Here is a 22950-nt window from a genome sequence, read left to right as displayed (position 1 = left end):
CAGCAGCAAGTAGCAACCTAATTTTGTTAAGAATTAAAATTTTTGAAAAGTTCCAGCTATGCCATGCATTTTTTTTTACTAGAAAAACCTGCTACTTGTCAATGTTTTTTTAGATACGGAAATAGACGAATCTCATAGTTTTTGATCTGAAATATGGAAGCAATTGTATTTTTATGATACTTAAAAACCACATCCGTTAATAAAAAGTTAGGTAAACTAGCTACCTTTTAAGGAATTGTATTTATTACAGGAAAGTAAAACACAAGGTTATTATAAAATTGCTATAATATTCTGAAACTTTAAATAACACAATAAGAAAATATTTGGATTGCAAAAACAAATATTATTTTTCAATAAGAAGGGATTACAAAGACGTATAGTTAAGGACAGTTTAAAATATTGAAATCGTGGAGTTTGTTACATTTAGATACAATAGGTAGAATTATACAATAATTTCTAATACACGAATTAATATAAATATCACAGTCAAATATTATACAACTAAACCACTAATTCTAAATTGTAAATGGCAGTGCAATAAGAGATCCTAATTAAAAAGACCCATTAGATAAAATAAATCTTGTCATCCTATAGTAGCATGAAGAGTTTTAACAATATATTAGTGAGATATCTATTGTTACAACATTAACCATAATGAGAAGCTATATAAAAACGGAAAAACTCGAAGGAATTTAGATCAACGTGGCGCGGGAGATTGCTTTCCGCCTTATCACACAAACGAGTTAATGACTAAGGTAGCAGTCGGACATATCACGAAGTAAATTCCCTAGAACCTTAGCCGTTAATATAATTATTATGCTCATGATTACCACATGTACAATTCATGACAGTTTAAACGCTAAAATGTGAAGCTAGTCTAATACTGTGACTAGAATTAGGAATAATTTATGATATACAATTATCAATATTTTGGTAGCTACATGTAACAATATTAATGCCTCTACGATTCTTAAATACTTATAAATTACAGGGTTTATTTTAATTCTACAATGATTTTAATACCTTTACAATGTAGGTATATTTATTCTGCTGATTTCAAATTGGAAATCCTCGCCATAAAAATGCGTACAGCCAATCAAATATTGTTTTAATTCTAGTTCAAAACTATTCAAAATATGTCAATTAATGTTAACTACAGAAATGGCATTTTAATTTAACGTTTGTTGACTTCGTTTAGCATCGATTTAGCATTAATTAATGGGATGATATCTAAAGATTAGCACAACGGTAGGCATTATTGTGGTGGATGCCAGATAATATATGTATAAAAAGAATTGTCATACATTGTTCATTACCCTTGAGCTTCATAAGACAGTAGTAAAAAGACATTTCTGAAAGATACCTAACTAGTATAAATAGACACACATATTTTTTGTAACAGTTACATTACTCACTGGATCTAAGACCTTTTAACATTGAAAAAAAAATGATATTAAATATTGCTTTACGTTTCTTTTTTTACTTCACTACTAACTACCAAATACGATGACCATAACATTACTTATTTTGACCTTTATTCTCAGGACTCTGAAACAAAAAAAAACTTGAAAGAAGGGAAACTTATTATAATTGTAAAGTAGGATACCGCATTTTTATAATCCTCTCTAAATAATTAAAATGTTTTGATACTTCTGGGACTAATAATGTTTTTTTTTTAATTTTGAGGAAACTAAATGTAGGAAAATACTTACTTCGTAGGGTGGTGGTGGCAGTATATCATTAAGATTTATTTGACAGCCTTGCTCGGACCGCGCCATATTCGAATGTCGTCCTGACTGAACGGGAATTTTAAAACTATTCTCCCTTCCTAACCAATGCCATTGGGGGTAGTCGTATTCTAAATCACTAGCAGGACACACTTTACTTTTGTCCTGTCGACTCCTTGATCCTGATCTATTTGTGTGACAGGAAGCACAATCATCTTCAACTATATTTACATCATTGTGTAAGTTCTCATGTCTCATTTCCCTGTAATCTTTTGTTGATCTACTGGAAGTGCTGTGACAACATGTCGAACATTCCCCATTGGAATATTGAATGCTGCCATTGCACGATCTTACAATACTATTGTTGTGAGATCGCCTTTCCGGACAACTTCGAGCATCTCCGATGTCACCATTGTCCTATAAGAAAATTTGTATTAGGTACTGTATAAATGATTTTGAACACAACATATTTAAACTTTGATAGCGTTATGTGCAAATCAAATAGGTCCTACGTCTTATCGTTAGTCAACAACGAAATTCTCATAATGCTTATCTTATAGTACCTTGAAATTGAGTTCAGTGTAAATAGCACTGGAAGCGTAGGGTTCCGGTGGGCCCCTTTTTATTCTGTCTACACTTGAGGTGTCTAAACCTTGGATAGAGTTTTGGGGTAGGCAATACTCCGGCTCAACGTTCATAATGTTTGGTGAATGACCACCTAGAAATGGAGAATTAATTTAATATCTGCTCAAATGTTTGATCAATATAGCATAAAATAGTTTATAAAATATTAGCATACCTTGCAATAAACTTTGGTGGCAGCTCGTAACGTCTAACCCAGAATCTGGAGGCGCAAACACTGGTCGGTCTCTTAGCCAAATTGTATCTTTATTCAATAGACACTGTTGAGCCGTAACAATAGATTGACCTACAACGGAGGTCACTATTTCAATTACAAGTATCATGGAGGGGCTAACAAATTGATAAATGATGTTATGCATATGTCACTTACCGTTCGACTTCTTCCTTTGGATATTGTTGCGGCGCTTTATGTAATAGATACTAACGATGCCAATCACAATAATAGAGAATAAAGTTAACGCTAAAGCAAGCAACCATGTCTCTTGAAGTAAATGCGGTATTGAGGCATCATTCGGTGGTTCAGTCCTAAAATAAAGTGTTCAAGGTAAGAATAGATTTTTTAATTATTGTAAAAGTTATAGACCATAGGTAATGCATACATTTCATAGATAGTTCGCGCTCCAGAAACTCAGTGTCATTGCTTAAAGACGTATTAATTGTAATTTAAAAACCAACATACTCTAATATTTTGAAAATTAATTTAATATATCAGTATATGTTCAAGAAAATCTTTTTAAATACAGGTCAGTGTTATTTGATGCTTTAATTTATTACATGTTCACTATACTCCTTTATTTTTAGGACTCGTGCCACGACCATAGTCATGGTCGTGTGGCGGTCCTCTTGAATTAGAAATCACATTTTGGATCCTTTTTAAGTGTCATTGTAACTTGACACCTATATATTGGTCACGCTCTTCGCTCGGGCGGTTCGTGGTTTGAAATCTAATCAAGGCAAAGGGAGAGCTTGTCAAAGTTGGACATTATAATCTCCGAATCGATCCGAGCACCTTAATGTAAATGGCTTTAATAAATGTTTGAGTCTACAGTATTTATTTACTAATAAATACTACGGTGCTTAAGATGTATAGTACAATACGTAGTATTATAGTATTTTGTAGTGATCCGCAATTTCATAAATTTTTATTACACACACAAACTTTCATTCCATATACTTGTGGATTGTTTGTAAATAAAATATTTATTTAATTGAAGATTTTAATGTCTCTAACCTAAAAACCACAGACATTTTATACAGTCCATTTGCCAATTGACCCATTTTGGGAGTATTGTTGATGAAACGACTTCTTAGCCAAAACCCTAAAATGCCTTTTTAAACTAAACTAATACTTATACTTACTTCTAACCATTAGTAAAACCTTTAAGGGTAGATTTCCGCAGTAAAATAGAGTACCTGTCCGGCTAAAACCTAAAATATAACTTAAACAAAATGAAAACTAAAAGCGCCGATCCACCGAAAAAATCCTTTGGATCGCTGATTTCGTGCGGCCGACAAAGTTTTTAAAACTTTTAGCGAAATGTGACGTCGCCGACTAACGCGCCGACAAGTCGACAAGTCGACGGATTGTGTCGGCGGGTCGGCGGCTTATAAACTCATTTAGAACTACTTACTGCACATAATGTCTCTGCGAATGCATGGGCAGCATGTGAATTTGAGCGGGCGCGCTAAACGGTCCATGACCTCTACGAGTGACAGCTGCAGCCCTGGCACTGTAGCGGCCTCCGGATCGTAAAGAACTCGCCGCTGCAGCCCTAGTACGCGCCCCGAGAGACATTTGACCTACCACACGACCGCTGTTGCCACCTCCCACACGAATTTCAATCTAAATAATTGCCAAATTATATAAAAACATTTACAGGTTTTTAAATATTTGCATAAACACAATAATTGCAAAACTACATTCTAGCTATATATATAATCTAGAGAGACATGTTTATTTTAAGCGATATTTTACAAATTTACAAGACAGTAACTAAAAAAAAAAGTTTTATTACACATCAACAAATGGTATTTGATGCAAAAAAGGTTTTAATTGAAAGCCAAGAAGGCTTTTAATGAAAACGGACTAGCTAATTATCTCATATTATGTGAGTCATATTTCAAAAAATGTCTCTTAAAATACAAACTGCCTTTGTCGCCTCGAAATAAATTGTCTCATATTAACTTTAGATCAAACTCTTGAAGACGATAATGTAAGTGGGACAAAATACAAAATCAGCCCGAGGTAAAATGTTATTTTTTTTTAAATACGATATTAAAATATGTAAACTTATACGTTTAATACGTTGAACACAATGAACGCTTTTGCTTTATGTGGAATAGTATGATATGTTTGTTCCGATATTATTAACCAAAAGCGTTTATTGTGTTCCGATATTATGACAAATAAATAATTTAAGGGGCGTAACAATTTGTAAGCTCACCAAATAGCCTGTAAGTTCCCCGTTCCAAGTATTCGCAGGTGGTGGTTCCCATCGTATCCAAGCCGAAGTAGCGTTAATTACACCCGCTGTCACGCTTTGGGGCGGTGCGGATGGAACTAAAATTATAACATACGTTACCACTACACAAAACACCTAGTTACGAAACAAACTTTTAGAATAAAACTCACCATCCCCATCCGTATAACCTGTCATCGAATTAGAAGGTTTCCCAAGCAACATTTTATAGAACGGCATAAGAAAAATATCATACTGTGTGTACGACGACAACCCAGATAAAATATAGCTTGATGACCCACTGTTATCAACGTTTGTCAGAGATCCATTAGGACAAGTATCTAGTTGAGACGAATTTAATATTGTTATCTCTTCAGTACTATTGCGCCAGTTCATAGAAGTTCCATTGTACCAAATCTTAACTCCTTCCAAATATTCGTTGTAATCTGTTAACACCTAAAATGGTTTGAATGTTTCTTAAGTACTATACATTTCATATTCGATTAATATAACACAAGTATAATGCGAATACTCACGTCCCAAACAACTTTCAGAGAACTCGACGACAAAGTTTCCACCCTCCTTAGGACTAAAACATTTTGTTGTAAATACTTCCTTGCTTGAACAAACTCATACTCTGTCATACGAACCTCGTGTTCATAATTATTACCGAAGTTTTCGTCTGAGGAGCGGGCTTTCAATGGATTATTGGTTTTCTTTAACACATTTAGATAAGCTTCTTGCATAACACTGCCGGCCGCATTTACTGCAACGCAGATAACCCTTCCGCCGTGTTCCACTTTCGCATCGTCCAGATACAACAGACTTGAATTACTCCTAGTGCACTCAGGAAAAAGCAAAGAGTCTTCAGTGCCTTCTAGTATCCAAAAGGTGGTAGGTGTCGGTAAGCCTTTGGCTTCACATGGAATGGACACCACATCACCCTCCCATGCGGTCAAATTGGACGGTATCTGCGTGAAGTGCGGTAAAGCTGGAACAGATGGCCGTATTAAAATAGCTCAAAACAGATATCAAAAATACACACGCAATAAAATCGAACCGAATCATAAAATAGGACTCACAGTAAACGGTTAGTGATGCGCTGGCGATGCTCGTGCCGGCGTGGCTATCTGCCCGGCAGGAATAGACACCCGCATCGGATGCGGACACCTGTTCCAACCGTAATAGTCCCCGGATTATTGTTGCATGTGACGGCAACACGCCGTCTTCCTTGACCCATGTTATTTTTACGCTTGTATCATAGCTCTAAAAACAAATCAATATGAATTTAGCTTCCAGTCATCTTTCAGTAAATAAATATTCAACTATCTGTTTAATTTCAGAAATGTTCTCTTTACGTAAAATTGTTAAGACCAATTTGCTAGATATTAAGTTATCAGTCGTCTAAAATGTCCATGCAAAATGTTCTCATCCATGAATTGTTAACCTACTCGTATTTTCGTTATTTACTAATCAGAAACAAAATGTGTGTTTGCTTGACATCAGTGCAAATTCGACAGATCTTTAAATAACCGAAAAGTACATTTTAATTACATAGAAAATATATATAATATACCTGGCAATTTAATTCTACGTTTTGTCCAACTAAAGCTGTTACATTACTAGGTTTCACAACAAAATGTGGGCGTCTTAAAACAATTAAAGCTGCAGCTCTGGACTGTCTCTCGCCGGCTATATTTGATGCAACACATCTGTATAGACCACTATCATTTGGCAATGTTTCTACTATTTTCAAGCTACCAGTTTCTATTATTGTTACCCTGAAACAAATTTCACATTCATATTCTTAAAAAGTAACATATATCTTTGAACAAATAAATGATGAAAACATGAATAATTTGTAAAGTTTGCGGTTCCTCTCTTCTTCTTTAATAGCCTCTATATGTATAAAAGTAACTATAGCTATCTTCTTATCTAACAAGGTAATAACAAGCTGAAGGAGATAAATCGCTTGAATATGTGTGTAATGAAATAATCGCTTAAACGTAAACAGAAAACAATGTTCTCTTTTTGTATTAAGACTCCGAATGTAGCTAATATATTTCTTGCCCTACATTTTAGTATGCAGTATTTTATACTTGTATTTATTTTGCATTGAAAACGAAATTATGTAAAACTAGTATATCTTTAATATTTAGAAATATTACCTTCCATTAACTTCAATATCATACAATTGACCATCTTTCAACCAATGCATTGACGGTTCTGGAATACCTCGAGGAGGCACACATTCTAATAAAGCCGGCTCCCCTGCAGCCACTTGAACGTCTCTAGGTTCAACCCTGAAGTCATCACGTAGAACTAAAATAAATATAAAGTATTACAACACTGCACAGCAGTATTCACGAGGCTGTCGAAATGCAGAGACTTAGTTCAATCCAGTTTACTACTATATTCTGTATTTAAAAATAAACCAATAAGCCAGAAGCGATTTTTTTAACTTCTTGAGATTGATTGTATTATATTTACGATAGTAGACGTAGACGAACGTAACGTATTGTTATTAAAATAATATCTATCATAAAAGACTTGATTTTTATTTTAGTTCCTAATGCTGCACTAAAGTCGTGTGATTTTAATAAATTGAACACAACTTCTTTATTTACCAATGACTAAAGTAAGAAACCTACAATAAAACGAACAGATAAATCTTACCAGCAACATTTAATGAAGCGTTCTGACTTACAGCCTCCCCGGCTATATTGCGAGCCACACACCAATAAATCCCCTCATCACTCTCCTTCTTCCCCCGGTTTACCCTATGATGACAGAAGAAATTATTAGTTACACTCAGGAAAATTACTATGATTTTTACGGCTTTGTTTTTTTCCCAAAAACTACCTGAGACTAGAGGAATTGAATCCATGCAGTATCATAGTTATATATTTTTTCTTTTATCTTGCCAATAATATTAAATGATAAATAGTATGTTTTTTGAAGATAACTTGAAAATATTATAATGTTTAGAACTTTGAAATATAAAACAGAGAATAATAACCATTGTTGTAAAACAAAACAAAATATGAACAAGTAATCTATATATTCACAGTAAATATCAGTCGGAATTGCGATTCAATAATAAAATTGATGAATGATTGAATGAACAATCATTGATGTATTAAAGTTACCTTAAAAATAATAGGCCGTCTTCCAAAAGCACTCTATGACCATCTTCTGCCGGTGGTAAAGGTGCACCATCTTTGAACCACTGCACGGTTGGCTTAGGTCTGCCTTCCACCACACACCGTAGGGTCGCCGGTTCACTGCGGCCGGATACCGTGCTGGATGGGTGCTCTTTTATACGCGGTGCTCGATTTTGCGCTAAGGAATGACATTTACTTTACAACATTAACTCGGATAAATTTATAGCACGATTAGAATGTGGATATAGGATGAAGAATCGGGTGTCATCGATTCACTAATAGCAGGACTAAACGACTGTCCCAACAGGAGACTTTGCTCATTATGACTGCACTCAGCAGACGAGTTTGTGATCGCAGTGGATTATATTAAATTGCGTCATCAGATCCACCACGCTGCTCCAATGTTGATAATTAGTAATGAATCGACGAATCAAATGAATTTAAGATGATGTTTTGGCATATTGTGACTTTTTGTTCACAATTATCTTAAAACGTTTCTGCAAACGTTAGTCTGTGACTTATAACTGTTTTCATAAGTCCGAGTCACAAATATATTGTGTATGATGGAAAACTCGCGCTAATGAAAAATGTCTGTATAGGTGACGAAACATTTCCCTACATTAATTATCTATTGATGTTATTTTAGTTTTGAACTGTGTCCAAAGTTTTGACGGTGCCAAACAGGTCTTCTTCCTTCCTGTTGCGGTTTCCGCACGACGCTTCCGTCCATATTGGGCCCAAGTTTGAGAAACTGTATATTTTTATTAAGTAGAACTTCATTAGCTCAATTAAATTTAAGGGTTATAATAAATCAATATAAAAGTGAGCGTGCACTTAATTTTATGACAACTAATAACAATAAATTCTAATTATACAACCGAGTTTGTAGCTATTTTCGTTCCTCTTTTTACAAATCTTTCAAAAGGTTCGTTTAAGTGAACGGATAAATGTTAAAAAAATATATATATATATATATATTTATGTCTCAATGATATAGCCTCTGCACTGTTTTATCATTGCATTTAGATCGAAGTCTGATAAACTGACACGAAACGAAGACTTATTGTAATATTGTAATTAAGGCATGCTACACAACTGCGCAGCGACTCAGTAACGACAATAGCTTGGACAGTTTGCAGGACCGATTTACGTTGGCATGGTGCTATAATAGCAGCCCCAGAAGGTTATATTTATATCAGACCCAATCACAGGTGGCCAGAAGTGGGTATATTATACACAAGTGGGTATGTATTAAATATTAATCACACTGCAATTTCTAAGGTATCTAATTTTAAAATAAAGAAACCGTTTCTATTCAGAAGTCAACGTCTCATATAGAACTTTGTTCGTAAAAATCTTTAAATTATTTTAACCGATGTACTTTCGTACAATGTATCACTGGATTTTAAAAGCAAATTATACTTTATCTATATACTCGTACCATTCAAAATAGGTTCCAAACATCATTGGAGGCAAATAAATAGAGGTTGGTTATTTCAAAATCACAGACAGTTATTTCAATTAAATTTGTTTGTACGGATATGTCAGTAGTTTATGTAGATCAAATGTTTATTTTTTGTTTTATGAAATTTTTGTTTTTTTCGTTTATTCGCGTATTTCCTTCGCCGAGAGAATGTTAGACAAAAGATACTATTCATATATTATATGTTCAATGGAAAGATATGTCATCCGACTTGGATCGTTATAGATTCAAAGTCTAGGTTTTATAAGCCTCCTTAATTTTTCTACCACTGTCGTGCCGGGCCGGGCCGGTCAAGCGCGGTAGTTGTCCTTTATTAATACTTGTCACAGTCAAGATAACCCGGACAATGTACGCATTATCTTGACACGTCTGTCTTTTTGTACACCCGTACAAGTGGGCGATGGAAATAACATATTCTGTTACGAAAATAATTTATCATTTTACTCCGTGGTAAATAAGTATAAAATGCCACTAATTTATTATTTATTATCATGATTTTTATACTATGTATGCCCAGTGGTGGGCATAGAAAATCACTTAAAGTTAAAGGATCTTGTGTGCATATTTCTAGCGGCATTCTGTGATCAGTTTAATGGTATCTGACCACCTCATAGTATGTCTACCAGCGCTACCTTTTGTGGTGCTAGTTATCTTTTTCAAAACTTTAGAATTCCTTGCCCTTTCCTTTTGAATCTGCTTTAATTGCCATGAGTTCATAGCAACTTTAACAGCTCATGGCAATTTTAACTTCGCATCTAGTAGTCAGTTTTTTAGACCCTTTCAAAGATCTTATTTCCAATATTACGATTGCGTTTACCTAACTTAAAATCTTATATGTTAATTTCATCTATTAATTATTATTTATTTATTTATTTTATTTATTTATAAAGCATAGAATTATTTTTAGATTAAAGAAATATTAAATAATAAGCTAAATGTTAACAATATAGTATAACTTTGCAAAAGTGTGCGTCCTGGAAACTCTCATAGTTTTAAGCCTAGCTAAGCATTTAAGATGATCTCCTTGGATGATTTTGGAGCTATTAAGCTTTAACTAAGTTAATAGTGTATAAACCAATAGTCACCAATATTTGGGTCTAGAGTATAATATAATATGTCTAGAGTATCTTTTGATTTATTTACCAAAATAAACAAAATCCAAAAGATATTCACTTCAAACTTTGGTTTTCAAGCCCAATCACTATGCAAAGCAAATTGGAATAAAACGATAACCGCTAACAGGTAGGTACAAGCGAAAACAAAATAAAAATACTTCTGTAACTACCCGTGAACTCTAATTAAACCCGGACTTGGAAAAAAAAGACTCCATTGTTTCGTAAACGCAACGCTTTTACCGAACTACATTTTGTTAATTGGCTTCCAACTACTTTTAATTACTCAACAGTACAGTACAAGTCCAAAGGTTAAGTAAAAATTTGTGCATTCGATTTTAACATTTCCTACACTATAATAAGAAATATAATTGTTTAAAATAATACCTACAATTAATTTGGCTGTATGAATTTTATCATAATGGTTATTTTAGATACTGTTTATTGGTTAATTAATATCCATTATGTCCATAAGGTGAAGCACAGTGACTTAATAAGGAAGTATGGCTGCAAGCTTTTGTTAAGATCTATGACCAAAATATAAAGAATATGTACAGGCAAATGATTGATTGATTCAAAAAAAAAGATAACGTGTTTCTCATATTATGTTCTACTTACAAATATGCAACAACTAGTTATTCAGTGCTACACATTATAAACTATGTTATCGGGCACTGGCAAGAATGACGCATGGCAAAAATAAGTAAAAGCCGCTGGTAAGAGCACAATCAAAAACACATTTTTCATACAATATATCCGATAATATCCATGCAAGATGACTTATAAAGGGTACGTCTTTACTCTGGTGGGGATTGACAGGACACGCAGAAAGGTAAAAAATATAGGCGCAATACATATGTAGCATACACCTAAAATCGTTGGATAATAAGCACTTCGAAAACATACTCGTAGTGCAGCACTATTCATAAATAAGCAGAGTAAAAATAGGAAAGCTTAAATAATCCGGTTTAATACTAATATTATATATGCTAGTGTATTTTTTGGTTTGCCCTTTAATCACAAAGCAACAGAGAAAATTAGCCTATTTTTTATGCGATAGCTTATGAGCTGGAGAATGTTAAAGGCTGCTTTTCAAACCGGAAAAATGCGCAGTTGTTATAGAATAGAGCTAAAGTGCAATATTGTTATAACCTCTCCACACTTTTACGCTTTCGCGTTTATTGCGTTAGTTGGAAAAAAAGGGACACAGAGCATTATAGAATAGTACCAGCAGACGAAACTACGGGCACTTCTTGTGTGCATTAAAAAAACTGAACAAAAACAATATAAAAGTAGAGAAAGACAGAAAAAATAAGTTCCGTAATTTTTTTTAAAGTGCTCCTGGCATTGTTCGGGAAACTTAAAAATGACTAATCAATTAAACCTTCACTGCATGCCACGACCACGATATGATTTTAAATTAAGGGTCTGATAAAAAACCTCAAGAGAAGAAAGAATCTCTTGAGGTTTAGAGAACTATAAAATCCTACCAGAAATGAAGAATTTAAAAACCAGCATAACAATCAACCTACAAACATAGCTGAACAAGTAGCACAGAAAAAGTTCAAATTGGCAGATACTGGAATTCACGATACCATATCGGAAATAGTAGCTCACGCAGATCTCTAAATATTTGATCAGACGACTTTTAAATGGGAACACAGTCTCTGGGCACAAGCGACACAAGCGATATAGCGTGGCTATATCAAAGCACTTACGCCCAGTATTGATGACGATGATTATGACAAAATATTCAGAATTCTCACGAACTACAGTGGCATTTGCAAAAATCACGACTGAAGCACGAAAATAATTATTAACTCCTTATTTAACTGAAAATTAAAAGAGAAGAGTGTGTATTAAGAGTGAGTGATCTCTCACTCACTCTTAATACACACTCTTCTCTTCAATATTCTCTCATAATGCACTCTCGTGCATTATGTTGAAAACGATAATCATCATTCTTATTCACTTAATAGTAAGAACTTTCACTCTCATAGGACAGAAGGATTAAGCGCTTAGTTGCTCCGTACTGCTCAAATACGGATAGTCAGACCTTTAAATTTATTTATTAATCAAATTCAAATTCAAATTCAAAAACGTTTTATTCATACAGACCTTATCACAAGCACTTATGAAGCGTTCATACATTTAACATGTTCCACTAATGTTAGTGATGGTGATAACTGCATTCGTTAACTTAAAACTAAAGCGGAAGGGTTCCAAACGCGCCCTGGTCTAAAAAGAGCCCACAACAAACTTAGCCAGCATTTTTTTGTTATCACCATCTCACAGTCTAGTTAATGTTGATACCCAAGATTTTTATTATACATGTAATCCTTAACATTATAATAGGATTTTTCTATAAGCTTACGTTTTATATAAACTTTGAACTTATTGAGCGACATCTCATCTGGTAATTTCTTATAAAATGATATACAATTACCCTTAAATGAATTACTAATTTTATGCAGCCCAGTAAACTGCAATACAAGTTTATTTTTACTTGTAATAATAATATTGTAACAGTCCACTTTCTTTTTAAATTTTGAGACTATTTTTATTAATCTTGAATGATAAACACTAGAAACGATGGTGTACTTATGCAAGAGCGTCTTTCTGTGATGCTTGAAGCCAGATATGAAAACACAAAACCGTCAAAAAAAGAATAGGAAAAAGAAAAAATCCTATGACTTTGTGACCCGTAGTCAAATATGTTAAATAAAATATCAATGGGGCAGTAAAATAGCTGAAGATGAAAATGGTCGCTTGGTTTGATGTATTTTAGTAAGGAGCCCTTGATAACCATAACGAACCCAATGCCACCCATCACTGTGTTATCGCTGAGATGACGTCTCACAAACTAAACACAGAGTAGATAAATAACTAACTGTGTCTTAAAAAACTTCAAACTAAGATTTATTAAAAACATCTATCAAATGGAAGTTGACGAGTCACTGTTTTTTGTTAAACAAATTCCAATTTAATATACACATACCTACATACAATTTATAGCTAATGTTTTTAAAATTAACTGTTAAGTACTAAAGACTTGCACTTTTCCTTTCTGTTCCGTTGTAAAGTCTCATTTTCCATGTATGGCGCTGATCTTTAACAAATTAAAAGTCACGTAGAAGTAAGCCTTTTCTAAATGAAAACAAAATGTTTTAAATCGGTTTTGGTTTGTCTCATTGAAGATGCAGGACGAGGAGTATTTGATGACTTAATATGCTCAAAGATGAACGACGGTTACCTACTCCGGGATCTTAGGTTCAGCATGAGAATAAAATCCAAACCGAGGTCAAACATGGTAACAACTGGGTCGGCAAGGTAGTTGATAAACAAACTCAATCCAAAAAAGAGGTAACAGGAAAATAAAGGAAGTTTATCAAAGTTCTATACGAGGCGAAATTATTGTTCGTCAACGTTTTAACCTGCATACTTGCTGAATAAAATAATATGAAGAGTTCCTGAAGTTCATACAGCCCTACAATATCTATAGAAAAAAACAAAATACTCAGAGCTTTTAGAAGCATGTAAATGCCGCAAATTCCGTAGTTTGGTAATAAACATTACACCTTAGTACATGTTCAAGCCGAGGGGTTTAAGCACGGTTTAAGTATTTGACAGCGTTATATTTTCCCTTTATTTTCAACAACAAACCACTATGAAGTAGCATTTCATGGATAAGTGTTTTTCACGTTTTCTCTACTACTCACTGGGTTATCACCGCCATATTTTTAAATATAATAGTGTCCGACAGAATATTCAATCAAAATCAATCAAAAATACTTTATTGCACACAAGAAAAATAAATAAATAAAAGAGACAAAAACAACAAAGGTACAATTAAATTTTTGTAACTAAGGCGGCCTTATCACTTATAGTGATTTCTTCCAGGCAACCATTATGAGGAAATGAATCCTTATAGCGGTGCGCAAAACTCTAAGAATATACATACATATTAATAATTACAAAAATTACAAAAACAGTACATCTATAAAATAAAATAAAATACTATATGGTAAAATAACTAATATTAAAAATTAAATTTATAATAATGTTATCTAACTATAAAATAAATATAATAATATAATCTAACTATAATTAAATATGAAATATTCTATTTTGATTTCATTTTTTGGCATCAAACGGTTTCTGCCTTAGTTTCGGTTTCGGTTGAATGACAGCCTAAACTACATGCTGGTTATTACGCAGTACGATCAAATAATATGTTTGGTGCACTTTTTCAAATTGCAAGTATATATAATTATCATTATTTTTAAATAAGCTTTATATCGCTATTGTTGTGATAATTATAATAAAGACTAATTAGGAGAGATAATTATCTTTACATTATTTTTAAGTTTCGGTTTCAGTTTCGGTTTCAGCCACAAAAATTGATTTAGTCGGTGTAACGTGGCTATTAAATATTTAACAATATCATGCTCTACATGTGAACTCATAATCTCATGCTGCACGCATCTCGGCTTACATCGACGACGGATTGGTTACACAAGTGTCGATAACCATATTAAAGTGCACGCTACCCATTACCGACTGCGCTATCGCCAGACGACGAATGAAGGGGGCTGACGTTTGACAGATTGTAAATAACAAACAGATATAAATTGTTATATACTTTGCGACGATAGTCCCGTGGGTAGGACACGACTGCACTTTCACGAGTTCGGATCTTATATTACCTTAAACACAAATGACTTAGAAAACTTATATGTGTTTTCGGCAATTAAAATATTACTTGTTTCAACGGTGAAGGAAAACATCGTAAGGGAACCTGCATGCCTGAGAGATGTTCTCAAAGGTGGGTGGAGTCCACCAATCCGTACTGAGCCATCCTGGTGGATTGTGGGAGGGGACCTGTGCCCTGTAGTGGGCCGGTAATGGGTTGCTATGATGATGTTATATTGTGAAATGCCTCTTTGCGCTATGGGTGGCATCTGGCATCTTGACCTTCCTGGCGCAGTGTAGATCGGTGTGGTATTATAAGTAACAGATCCTTGATTCGATTCCCAGGGTATCAAGAATTTAAGCATTTAAAATATCAGAATTTTCGCTGGTCAGTTCTGGTAGGAGGCTTCCACCTTGGCTACCCTACCATCAAAGAAAGGCAAGCAATTTAGCGTTACGGTGCGGTGCCGCTTAGAAACTGATTAAGGTTATGACTTTATTAAAACTGTCATACCACTAATAGCCAAGCCTGCTACCATTTTTAATTTAAAATTACAGTCAAGGGCTAACGTGAATTTGCACATATAAAAAACATCTTCAAGATTCAGGAGCTGGAATTGTGCGAGAGAAAAAAAAAGTAGTTACTGGAATTTTCCGATCAGATTCTCATTCCAGCCTGGTGTTAAGACTTTGGCATGGGCATGGCTCGGAGTTAATGTTATTGTGTTAAATAAACTAACAACATATAAGAATCGTTAAACCAGCCAACCCGCATTGGAAAAAAGTTGAAAATCTTTTTCTGCTATGAGAGAATTTTTTATCCCAGCTGTGGGACATTATTATTCTAAGAATGGTGATGAATTGTGTATGTAAAACCAATAGCAACGTGTTTGGAACACTCTAAGATTTCATTTTAAATTTACAAATGTGGTTATCGAAATTAAATTTACAAAAAATCGAAACAAAAAAAATCATGATGACCGATCACAGGCACTTATGAAGCGTTGATAAACACTTTATCCTATGAGGTACTTACTGTAGGGTGCTCGTGATAGCTACAGACCGACCGAAAACTTCTACCGACAACAACAAACTCTATGTTATTTTTATGTTACATATCATCTTCTCGCAGTGTTATAAGTTTATGGTCAAGTTTATTTCTAGAAACATACAATAAATTCATACGCAGGATTTCATATGATTTCTGAGCTATAGCAGCCACGCCTTGCTCAGTCTGGTATTCATTTTACTGGAAGAAATAAAATTCGAAAACAATAAGTTAGTTGTTAAGAATTTACTGTTTTTGTAAAATCTAATTGATAAGAACTATATAAAATACTTATTTAAAAGCCCATTGACACTAGTATGTAAAATTTTAAAGTTAATCTATTCACTGTTTTTACAGGTTTGCTGCAACCAACCTGCAATATGAATTATTATATTAGGTATTTTATACTTTATGTTTTAATAGTATTTTTCTGTAAGTTTATATTCTTCATAACTTTAAATTCAATAAGGGATGTCGTGTATTTATCTGTAAGATAATAAAATGCTGGTTCCATTTAAGAAGAAAAGAATAATTTATATGAGTTTAATTAAAAGATTGCGTACCGATCCCGGATTAGTAACCTTGCCCAGGTTTACATTTTTACCTTTAACATGAAAATCATGAAAAAATTAGGGAATTCTTTTGCAATTGTCCTCCATATCTTTGTGAAATCTTAACTGATTCCAATATATCATTTTATATTTAAATGATTTCAATTTAATTCATCTTATTTAAAATTGATAAAGATATTAAAAAGGGACGAAACCCGTCACCAGAAACTGTAATAAGAAAGAATATAAATAGTCGCACTATTTAAAATCCTATTAGTAATTAGGCTACCTACACACCCACTAAATATGGTAATCTGATAACTTATGTCAACTATATCAAAGCTGAGGGGTAAAAGGGTTCTAGCCATAAATTTTCGCTATTTACATGCATTTTTACATGTACAATGTTCAATCAAAAACAAAACAAAACAGAAACTTCAGAGATCATAAAAGGACCTCCCAAATACCTAACTGCGAATTAAAATGATTGCCAAAGTTTACTAAACATTCCTAGTACCTACCAATAGCTTCCTACGAGACGTTTAAATTAGGTACAAATTAAATTGAAGTACCTAGTTGTTTTTTTATCCTAATATTTTCATTTCTATTAATTAAAACTTGTTAACGCACACATAATTCTACGACGATATCTAAGTTAAATAAATATTCATTATAATATTTCGATAGAGTATGGTAAAAATAAGTAGATACAATTTTTAATTATACTTAAATAAATCATAGAATTTAAAAATATTTACCATTAGTTCCATTCAGTCCAATAAGTAACAAATGCACAAAAACGAGAAATACAAATTGGTTCCTCCCGTTTATGGTGTTATGACACTCATTACCACCGACATCCACCATACTGCCTCTGAATTACACCAATAAAACACCCTCGGATTTTTTACATGATTGTAAGACCTAATTAGGAAAAAGTTTTCATATGCCACTAGTGTAATATTTTTATTGTCTATGGTTGCATTTAAAAAGTCATTGTTGTTTCAAAATTCGAACGTTCAAAGTTCTGATTAAATACGCGGCAACATAAGTATAGCGCGCGAAAGCCGAACCGAATGGCCGTCCGTGACGCGACCTACTCGCTTCAAACCGTGTGTCGTACTATTGCCTCCCTCCCTCATCTGTGTTTACTCTCTCTCAAATGGGGGGATTCAAAGGCGCCGTGCCGTTGATCTAATGGGATATTACAACTGTTTGACCCATTGTAAATAAACTAAGAGAGCCATGAACTTATGACGTAACACCATAGATCATAGCAATTGCTTAATTGCAGCGTTCGTATCTATAAATCAGTATCACTCCTACTTGATACCAATTAGAGTCATGTTTATTGATGTTTGATTTTGATTAACAAATCTATATTTCAGTTTAATTTAGATGTTAGTTACGTAATCAACTGATAAATAGTTCTACTCTTAACCATAGTCATAGAGTCCGTAGACTTATTATTATGTTTCAATAATTTAAACCTTTACGAATTGTACAATTGTTCATATTATATTATGTCAATTGTATGCCAGTTAAGCTATATTGTAGCAGTAAAGATGGTATATCCTCTGAATCCGTCTCTCCTATGAAAGACATTTCCTCTAGCCTGTGCCTAGCTTTGGAACTTTAATAGGGTGATGAATATATGTATAATGATGATGATAATTATATATAAGACTACCTGTCAACACTAAGTTTTTATGCTTTGTTGCAACTTGGCCCGGTATGCTTTGTTGTAACTTGACCCGGTTGTTTAGACCACTCTCAATGGTGTTAAATATAGGCATAACTGTAAAAGCTCGACATATTTTCTATTACGTCAGATTAATGAAAAAAATCTTAACAGGAAATCGCATTCATGTGACCCTTTTCCAAAGTACGCAACAAGAACTCGTTAACAATTTAAAGCTTCTAAAAAGCTCCCCATCATTGCCATTGTAGAAATCTTACAATAATTCCTGCACGCAAGCAAGCTTAAGAAACTATTGACCCTGTATGTAACCCCAAACGTTTCGTAACCCCCACAAAAAAAGGCCATTCAAAAAGGAAGGGAAACAAAATACGGCTTATTTCATTCGACGTATTTGTCGAGTTAGCGCATGCGCGCCGGGCGGCCGCCGACAAAGACTCTGCTCAAAAAAAATAAAACGTTCTAATTTCAAACCGGTCGCCCCTCTGCCGCACGCGCTCCTGCGCATCCCTTTGCCCATTATTATGCTGAAGAGGTCATTCACAGTTCGCACAATAGCTCTCATACAACGTGAACTGCTAATAGGTGAGGCTGGCTTCAAGCCCTTATTGGAAATTCCGGGGTTCCGCACCAAATGATAAAACCTGTACCCAGCTCATTCCGAATTGTAAGTTCTTTCTAGGTTTACCTCAATAACTAACCACATTTTAACATCGATTATAAATGCAAAACGAGAGTAAATGATATAGTATTAGAAATGCCTTCAAAACCTAAAAAACTAAAGTTAAAAAACCCTATGTACTCGTATTTCATACGAGTACATAGGGTTTTTTAACTGACGACATAAAAGATTCGCAGGAATATAGAGGCCCGAAGCCGTGGAAACTTTGAAATTCTCTACAAAAAACATGTGTCCAGCAGTGGACGCCCATTGGTTGATATCATGATGTTGATAAAAATATACCAGGTTCGGAAGTTTTGAATATCAGCTACATAGCTTTACATTTTGTTTTATGGAGCTCTCAATAAAAACTAAAGAATATCAGATGGTGCTTTAAAAACACGCTCTTAGTGAAATTACTCCAAAAACTACAGTTAATAAAATGAAAGTTGGAGTCTTCAATTAAATTACCATACCCCTACAAAAGCAAAATACCACTTGCTGAGGGACTGATTGACTTGCCAATCTGAGGAACTGTTAAGCCGAATGCTCAAAGAAAGAACATACCTTTGTACGTATCTGGATGGACGTATACATAAAATAAGATTATTTATATAAGATAGTCTTCTTCAAACACACCACGGTTAATATAAAACCCCATTGATAACGTATAAATGTACTGAATAATCAACGCGTAACGCCCAACTCTTACTTGTTGGCTTTTTTTCATCATAAATTCTGTTTTGAAGGGCGCAATAAACCACGGGCTAATGCGCGTTCTGAAGTAAAAACGTGAGAGATGCATTAACATCATCCTGTAACAACTCCAGTAAATAAAAAGAAAGATAGAGCCTTAAATTAACACACTCCTCGTATCCAGCCTACTCCTTTGTAATTCTTAATATGGGAATGGGAACGAATTGAATATAACGTATAAGTTGTTGCCTGCGACTTCGTTCGCGTAGGAATCGTAATTTGTATATCTATGCTTTTCTCCGACTCAGGAACTACCACTATGCAAAAGAAAAAGATATATATGCCATTGGAACCGTACATGTTTCTCGAAATAGCCTATGTGCTATTCCAGACTGTATCGGTCCCTAAACTGAAGTTTACCCAGATCCGTTAAGCCGTTTTGGCGTGATTGGGTAACAAATCGAAGCATCGCTCAAAACTAACATTTATACTATTAGAATAGATTATGGGATTCAGTACCTCTCATGCTTTTAATATTGAAAAGAGTAGGAATATAGATTTATGCTTTTTTAGTAATCCGATGACTTATGTTGCTTTGCGAGGCCAGGGGATGGAAAAATCCAGACTAACACTGAGACAGGCTAACTGATGAGAGATACCTCACATTTTCTTGGCCCGACCCGGGAATTGAATCCCGGACAGACCATTAGACCATTAAGATATTAATGTATGAAAGTATAAGGCACAGATGAAGGTACATATTTATCAGTCAGAGCTTAAATAATAAAGCGTGTCGTACAAAAAGCTCCGAACAGTAACGGAAGCGAAGGTAGTAAAGGGTCATTCAATTTACATTTTAAAAGAATCCCGGTCCAGGGCGGGAGAGATTAAATGATAATTGCCTCAAACCGCATTAATATAAAAATAACATTGACAAGCATAATGGAATATCATACTGAGTTTACATTCACTTCTTAATTAAGGGTATCAGTTTTATTATTTTTCATTATATTCGACTATATGTTAGCCCTTGACTGCAATCCCGTATGATAGTAAGTTATGATACAGTCTAATATGGTAGTGAATTAACCAGTTAGATGTATAGCAGTTGTATTAGCATACATAGCATTTTAATGTTTTATTTATTTATTTATTTTATTTATCATAGGTAGGTAAATGTACAAGTACAGTAAAGTAAAGTAATTATAATAATTAGTCAACCAAATGCGTACCTCACATATTATATTGGTGAGTATAATCACTTGGTAGCAAGTCTTTGTCGGTAGAATGGTAGCAATCCAGATCGGGAAAATAATCTGAAATTATAAACTCCCAAATAGCCTTTGCCGCGGATCAAATATGGTATCTCCTACTTATTACCACAGTCTTCATCACTTCGCCAGAGGGTTTGTCAATACTGAATAATTGGTTTGTTAATATACCAGCATTCATTAAGAAACTGTGTGCTATATACTGCCCTATTAATCCTTATCCTTACTAACATATTACAACACTCACAATAAGAAGGGTTTAGGCCGTAGTCCACCACGCTGGCCAGTGCGGATTGGTGGACTCCACACGCCTTTGAGAACACGATGGAAAACTCTCAGGTATGCCGGTTTCCACACGATGTTTCCCTTAATCGTTGAAATTAGTGATATTTTAGACCCAACCACTAGGCTATCACCGCTTACTAATATTATAAAAGTGAAAGTGTGTGTTTGTTTGTATGCCCTTTGCGCCCTTATTAGCCAATCAACTTGCTTTAGTATAGATATAGTTTAAAGGAAGAAAAGTAACATAGGCCACTTTGTAACCCAGGAAACCAACAGTTTCAACGGGATTTTTAAAAACCCGTGGCAACAAGTAATGTTTTATATGCGATAGAGTCTTATTCCAAGCCTAACGAACGCTAACACCAAATAACATCAAAATCTGTTCGGTCATTTTTGCGTGAAACGGTATTATAATATTTGAGTTTCACTTGAGCTGTATCAGTATAGGCCTTGACACCGAGGTCGATAAACTCTATGCTAAAAATCACGTGAAAGACAAACTAACAAACACTTTCGCATAATATTAGTAGAAATATATTTAGTTCTTTAAATATTGTTTATACTAAAAGAGTTTAATTCGTCGTCATTCGATGATAATATTCAAATTGATTCCGAAGAAGAAATCATAAAATCAAAGGAATCATAAAACCGAAGGAATCAAAGGTAAAAAAACCTTTGCTGTAATTTTAATTTAATTGGAACAGAATATACTTTATTTTATCTTATCCTTTGAAGATTAGTAGTACTTTGTATTAATTACGTACCTACTCTTAAGAGATATTCATAAAAATGTTGTTAAGTTGGTAAATTAATAAAAAGGCTCCTGCCATATCGTTTTTTTCTTTAATTATTTCCACAATATAATTGTTTGCATTGTAACAATATCTCATAAGTACTTCTCAAAAATACAATAACTATAAAAGCAGTTAACTTTGTAATCACTTAATCTACTTTAGCTAAAGCTTATTATAGAACAAGAACTTATATTTGTTATTGTGAATGCCTGCGTCAAATATACGAGTACATAAATAAACATAAAAATAAATTTTCAAAAAGGTAAAGCATACCGTCTAGTACTTGGTTAATGTTATTAACTCATTTTAATACCGTTATATTAAATGTATAAAAATAAAACTTACATATTTCTGTTTATAAGACAATTTTCAGAGCTATAGAATCAAAAATCGAATCACGAAAACCTTTCCGTTTACTTGAAAGGAAATGCACATATACTTCAAAAAATTTTTGGTAACTATATTCTTTTTAACTTGCTTTAAAATACCATCGAAATAAAAATGCAAGTAGGCAATTTGAAAAAATTATCAGGCTAACAAAAGTCTTAAAAAAATGTAGTACCTATGAAACCATTTTTAAAAAGTCGGGCCGTAACAAGCCGTTAACAGGACATACCATCTGATTTGTTTTGTAAAAGCAGCTCGGGAAATAACTTCAGTATTTGT

The 22950-nt window shown here is 33.9% G+C and overlaps 1 protein-coding gene across 1 annotated transcript; it reads right to left on the bottom strand.

The window, feature by feature from the left end:
- Window positions 1-1209: 1209 nt before the first annotated feature.
- On the bottom strand, window positions 1210-17954 carry LOC120627147 (roundabout homolog 2-like). Its single transcript, XM_039895016.1, has 15 exons — window positions 17637-17954; window positions 7978-8170; window positions 7505-7608; window positions 6997-7150; window positions 6405-6609; window positions 5911-6094; window positions 5365-5819; window positions 5002-5284; window positions 4814-4929; window positions 4001-4212; window positions 2740-2894; window positions 2527-2655; window positions 2291-2445; window positions 1713-2144; window positions 1210-1548 (listed from the first exon to the last, which is right to left on the bottom strand). Exons 1-15 carry the CDS (start codon window positions 17743-17745, stop codon window positions 1519-1521), a joined length of 2916 nt encoding a protein of 971 aa, XP_039750950.1. The 5' UTR covers window positions 17746-17954; the 3' UTR covers window positions 1210-1518.
- Between the last annotated feature and the right edge of the window lie 4996 nt (window positions 17955-22950).

The sequence above is a fragment of the Pararge aegeria genome, chromosome 10 (assembly GCF_905163445.1).
Source record: "Pararge aegeria chromosome 10, ilParAegt1.1, whole genome shotgun sequence".
Classification (NCBI taxonomy): Eukaryota; Metazoa; Arthropoda; class Insecta; order Lepidoptera; family Nymphalidae; genus Pararge; species Pararge aegeria.
This window is presented reverse-complemented; position numbering and strand designations above follow the sequence as displayed.

What these genes read in the sequence shown, in the direction of transcription:
- LOC120627147 (XM_039895016.1), bottom strand. Translation starts at nt 17,745, where the DNA reads ATGGTGGATGTCGGTGGTAATGAGTGTCATAACACCATAAACGGGAGG. An exon ending in GGGAACTTACAGGCTATTTG is followed by an intron (nt 4,213 to 4,813) that starts GTGAGCTTACAA and finishes GCAATTATTTAG; the next exon opens with ATTGAAATTCGTGTGGGAGG. An exon ending in TCGCAGAGACATTATGTGCA is followed by an intron (nt 2,895 to 4,000) that starts GTAAGTAGTTCT and finishes ACTTTATTTTAG; the next exon opens with GACTGAACCACCGAATGATG.